The sequence below is a fragment of the Perissodus microlepis genome, chromosome 16 (assembly GCF_051167445.1).
Source record: "Perissodus microlepis isolate ML-2025 ecotype Zambia chromosome 16, ASM5116744v1, whole genome shotgun sequence".
Taxonomy (NCBI): Eukaryota; Metazoa; Chordata; class Actinopteri; order Cichliformes; family Cichlidae; genus Perissodus; species Perissodus microlepis.
The window spans coordinates 5,907,577-5,913,256 of NC_140476.1; the positions used below are offsets into that span (position 1 = coordinate 5,907,577).

At 41.5% G+C, this 5,680-nt stretch overlaps 1 protein-coding gene across 1 annotated transcript; it reads right to left on the reverse strand.

Moving 5' to 3' along the window:
• Positions 1–4,104: 4,104 nt before the first annotated feature.
• LOC146370272 (general transcription factor II-I repeat domain-containing protein 2-like) lies at positions 4,105–5,469 on the reverse strand. The gene has a single exon (XM_084954460.1). The coding sequence runs from the start codon at positions 5,467–5,469 to the stop codon at positions 4,105–4,107; it is 1,365 nt and encodes a 454-aa protein (XP_084810586.1).
• Between the last annotated feature and the right edge of the window lie 211 nt (positions 5,470–5,680).

Here is a 5,680-nt window from a genome sequence, read left to right on the forward strand (position 1 = left end):
GAACACAGAGTGGCGGAGTTTGAAATATTACTCTTTCTGGGTCACAAAATAAACTTTTAAGATATTTTCAGGCGAGAATGTAGCTGTGTAAACTCCAAATGTCTGCTCGATTTATCGAGACATCACATATTTGCAAAAGTGCTCTGACGTTTTCGGAGATACCTGTTACCCACCTGTACCTGTGTGTATATATATATGCAGTATGTATGTATGTAGTATGTAGTGTGGTATATGTATATATATGTATCCACACTAGCCACTAACCACTGTTACCTTCACCCTCCACATTTTCTTGAGCTCTTCTCTGAGCCCTTGCTACTTCTCGAGCTTCTTGTGTTCCTTCTTTTTGATGTTGCTGTCATTGGGAACCGCTACATCTATCACTACGGCCGTCTTCTTCTGTTTGTCTACCACCACTATGTCCGGTTGGTTAGCCACCACCATTTTGTCTGTCTGTATCTGGAAGTCCCAGAGGATCTTAGCTCAGTCATTCTCCACCACCCTTGGGGGCATCTCCCATTTTGACCTCGGGTTTTCCAGGCCATACTCGACACAGATGTTTCTGTATACTATGCCGGCCACTTGGTTATGGCCTTCCATGTATGCCCTGCCTGCTAGCATCTTACACCCTGCTATGTACCACCCTGCCGGTGGTACAAACTGTGAAGGGGACTGTCCTTTCGTGATGGTTCCTCCTCTTCCTCCTCATTCTTGGGTTTCTGCTGCCTGAGGTATTCACTGAACACAGATAGGTAGGTAGGTAGGTAGGTAGGTAGGTATATGTATAAATATACACTCAACTCAGATGCTAACCTGGCCTTTTACACTCTGGCAGCTAGTCTTGCTAAGTTGCCGGCCACAGAGCAGGTCAGGGTCAGCTTCAACTCTCAATCTAATGAAATGCAATCAAAATATGTGGCTTGTAACAACTTACAGCCCACTGCATGGTGAGAATGATCACTCAGGCAGATCTGGAGTTGCTTAAACAGTCATCGAGCCTCAGTTCCTAGAAGTATCCCGAACACATCCCATGGGCCTGAGGAAAACTACTGGATTTAATCCCATGCTTGTAAATTAAATTCAGACCGAATACAAAGAAATGCCACATTTGTTTTTACAAACAGCCACATGTGGGGATGTTTTGATTGCCCAATCAAAATGTTGTTTCATGATATCTGTGGTGGCAATATGTTTGTGGAATGGTTCCAGCACATGGAGAAAAAAAAAAAGCAGTTGGCAATGGTTTCCCCAAAAAAATAATCGTGCTTTGTCACAGTGAAAACACAGTAATTGCCAACACATTGAACTCTATATCTGTGAAAGTTTAAAAACATTCACAGCACTCTTACTTACCCTTGATTTTTTTTTTGTACTACTCCAAACACAAGTTCTTCCTTGTTTTCTCTGGGTGCTCTACCTAATCTGATCTTTTAGAGGAATTATATTATAGCAGAAAAACAGAGTAATCAGATGATGTAAGTGGATGATTGTTTGAATAAGGATTTAAGTTGAGGTGTTTCTCCTAAAATTAGGTGTAAGTGAGCACCATATCAGCCCAGTTTTTGCTTAGTGTTGCACAATATGTCCTGATCTCCTGATGAAGCTATCTCAGTTCTCGCTACCATTTTATAGACTTGCAAAAAGATAATTTGCCAATTGCCAAGGAGTATGTAAGACCATGGAATGAGAATAGTAAAGATCCTACAGTGAAGCCAATTTGAGGTCAGGTGTGGGAATCCCTCTCAGTATCAAGCACAAACAGAGAACAGTGACGGAAAGTGGGGTGGAGGCTTTGACATTCCAGGAAAGGTGAAGTCAGAGTTACAAAAGGATTTGTGGATGAAGGGAAAGTAAGGGGGGGGGGGGGGGACTAGGGAAAGAACACCAAAAGCATCAAAAGCTATTAGGCAACTAAATTATTTTTCTAGAAGAGCAATAAAAAGGTATCCAACATTCCCACACTGAATCACAGAATTGGATTCCAGGAAAAGTCTTCCAACCCACACATCCATTTGGCCATATGACGCCTCAGTGTTACTTTACCACTCTTTACCTCAGAGGAAAAAAACGAGCACTTGATATGATTTGTCTAATGACTTTTGACTCACTTTGAGAATGTAAATGTGAAACCCGTTTACACCCTTAGTATAGTTCACTGCTGTCTTTTTCCTCCATTCTCTTTGTTACTTCTCTCCTCATTTTGCCCTGATTTCTACAACGGGGGGGGGAACGTGAGGAGTAATGAGAAAATGGAATGCTTCATTAGGATGCCGTGCTCCTTGAACATTGTGGAGTTCCTAATTTACTGCTGGGTGCTGAAGCCTGTTATTGTGCAGAAGAGCTGTGGGGTTTCCATTTGATTTAAGATGGGAAACAGAGCAGGCACAGAAAATGCATCATATGTACACAAGCCTTTAAGCTGTGTAGAAGGTATTTTAGGTTGAAGGTTTTGAACTCTGCGACACCACGTATCACACTCTACTAGCCATGGACATCCAGTAATACAGCTACTGTGAATGTATGTTATTGTTCTCATTATAGCCAACTTGTGAGGAGTTCAGTGGACACTTGCTAGATGGACTTGGTTTCTCAAACCTGAAACCAAGGGCACTCAATTTTTTCTTGTTGCTTAAAAAAATAATAAGAGCATTACATTTTGTCTTTGTGGCTTACATATGACATAATGAAAGGCTGTTTATTCTGTAATGCGAAATAATGTTGAATGTTAAAACCACTTCATGTAACTTATACATGTTAATATGTGATTAGGTGTTCAAAGTTTGCTCATTCCATTGTGCTAAATGGTGTGCCAATGTCTAAAGGTGTCTTTAGACAGATATTTTAGCAATTTTATAAATTTACTGAAGGCCAGCCACATAGATCAAAAAACGTCGGGTACTACATTAAGTTTCTTCTATGTAGGCTAGGTGATAAAAATGCCTGAATCATAAGGCTGCACGTCCCTGACTTCTTGTTTCCATGCTATGACTTCTTTGGCGCGGTCATGATAACAGATGGAAGACACATCATTGCAAACGAGCTTCTGTTGCCAAAGCTCGACTTGACTTTCTTCTTTGTTGGAATCATAGGCGTTTTGCTTTGCACGTTTTACTTCCATCTGTTTGTTTTGTTTTTTGCACAAGTCCTCGTGTCAAATTAATCCGTCCTTTAGTTCAATTCAGCGCTGCAATCCTGTTGGTTGGTTAGCAGATTTAGGTCGTAGCAGCAGTCACGTAAGATCATCGTAAGTTTCCAGTGCTGTCAAGCTGTCTTTGGTTGCAAGACTATTCCAACAGCTTACTTTGATCCTCTCTCACTGCACAATGTAGGACCATCAATAACTGAAGATATCAACATAAATCTTTTCTCTATGACAGCCCCAAATCGCACCATATATACCCAGCCATTTACACCTGCTATTAAAATACTTTGTTATCTTGATTGCTCTCACGTTTTAATCTGATCTCATTATCCAAACATAGAACTTCCCACATCAAGGGAAATGCTGCTTTATGGGCTTTATTTTTCTCCATTCCTGAGTCAACATTACTCCTACAGCCTTAAGCTTTTGTGGGGTTTCTTTGAGAAAGCAGGAAGAAGCAGCTTTAGATGTCTATTCATGTTGTGGGAGTGATGTTTCTTCTTTAGAAGGTGGGCGCACACAAATTTAATTTACACACACTGAGATGCAATAACAGTGGGAGCCAGATTACCACACAATGCGGTTGGCCAATCTGATCATATTTTCAGTCCCCGTGTGTTTTGTGTACAATTATACCATAAATGAATGTTTCCTCTTATATTCAGTAATCCAAAGCATTCAGAATACGTTACTCTCATTGAGTAACATAACGGAATACGTTACAAAATACATTTTGGGGCATGTATTCTGTAGTGCAGGGGTGCTCACACTTTTTCCGCATGTGAGCTACTTATAAAATGACCAAGTCAAAATGATCTACCCACTACAAAAATCCAAAACATATACTTATTTATAAATATATTGAGGATTCTTTATATCTACAATGTATATACATGCATAACCGCAATATCCAATATTTCACAACACAATTAACAATGTAAATTTTTTGTCATTACCTGAGTTTACTCTGATGACTTGCACTGAATTGAATCAGCCACGGATGCATAGTCCGGACAGTAGCTGCTGACGGCCAGCCTCAAACACACTTCCAAGTGTTCATCAGTCATGGTGGAACGGTACTTGGACTTAATGATCTTCATGTGGGAAAATGATGACTCACATAAATAAGTGGAGCCGAATAATGCAGTCAAAGAGGCAGCACATTTCCTCATGTTGGGGTACTTTACTTCTGTGAGTAAGTTCCAGAACTGTCCATGATCTCTGGACTTCAGCTCAATGTCGGCTTGTAGTGTCAAAATCTCATCTTCCACTCCAGAAGAGTTCAGGTGAAATAGTTTTGCAATTTTTGATGCGAGTGAATCGACCTCAGCATCTTCCCGAAAAGGATAGCACATGAAGGTAGCGACTGGCTCGAGCAAAGAAAAGTCTTGAAAGCGTTTGTCAAACTCTGACAGACAATTGTCAATCTGCTCTGTGTAGCGTGCACTGTCAAGTTGCAAACAGGCCATCCCTTGCATCTCCAGCTCTGACGCCAGGTTTTGAAAGTTTATCAAATCATGGCGCTGCAGCTTTAAAGAGAGATGTTGCATCTTTCGTTTGAAAGCATTAACTGAGCTGATCATGTTGATCACTGTTTTGTCTTTTCCTTGCAGCTGTAGATTAAGGTCATTCAACATGTTTGTCAGATCGGTTAAAAATGCCAAGTCTAACAGCCACTGACCGTCGTTAAGTTGCATGTATTCTGCTTGTCCAGCTACACGGAAAAACTCCTTAATCTCCGGACAGAGCTCTCGAAATCTTTGCAGGAATTTCCCTCGACTAAGCCACCTCACGTCAGTGTGTAGCAACAACTCAGAGTGGTCGCAGTCAGCCTTCTCCAGATGTGCACGAAATAACCGTCTTTGAAGAGATCTGGCGCGAATAGAACAGGCGATCTTCGTTGCAACATTCACGATCTCCTTCATGTTGAGCATTTTAGCGCATAACGCTTGTTGGTGGATTATGCAATGGTAATTTAGGAAGTCCGGGAAAGCATCGTCCTGCCTGCACTTGGCAATAAATCCATTCAAGCGGCCAACCATTGCGGGTGCTCCATCTGTGGTAATAGACACCAATTTGTACACTGGGAGCTGGGTTTTCTCGATAAAGTTTTTGAACGACTGAAATATGTCCTCTCCTCGCGTCTGTTCTTTCATGGGCAGGACTGTTAATAGCTCTTCTTTTGCAGTGATATCAGTAAACACCATATGAATGAAAATGCACACCTGGGCTGTGTCACTCACATCCGTAGATTCGTCCAACTGCAGTGAGAAACACTGGCAATCTCCGATGTCCTTCCAAAGTTGCTGGGTTAAATCCTCCGCCATGGCTTCACAGCGCCGTGTAACTGTACTTCTTGACAGCTGGAGAGCTTTGATCGAAGATGTTATTTCTGCCTTATTTTTAAAGTCTCGGAACAATGAGTCAGCTGCTTCAACGAATGCCTCTTTTACCATCTCTCCATCTTGAAAAGACTTCTTGTTTTTAACGATGATGTGACTCACCCGGAACGATGCTTCGGTGGCGGCTTTCGCTTTT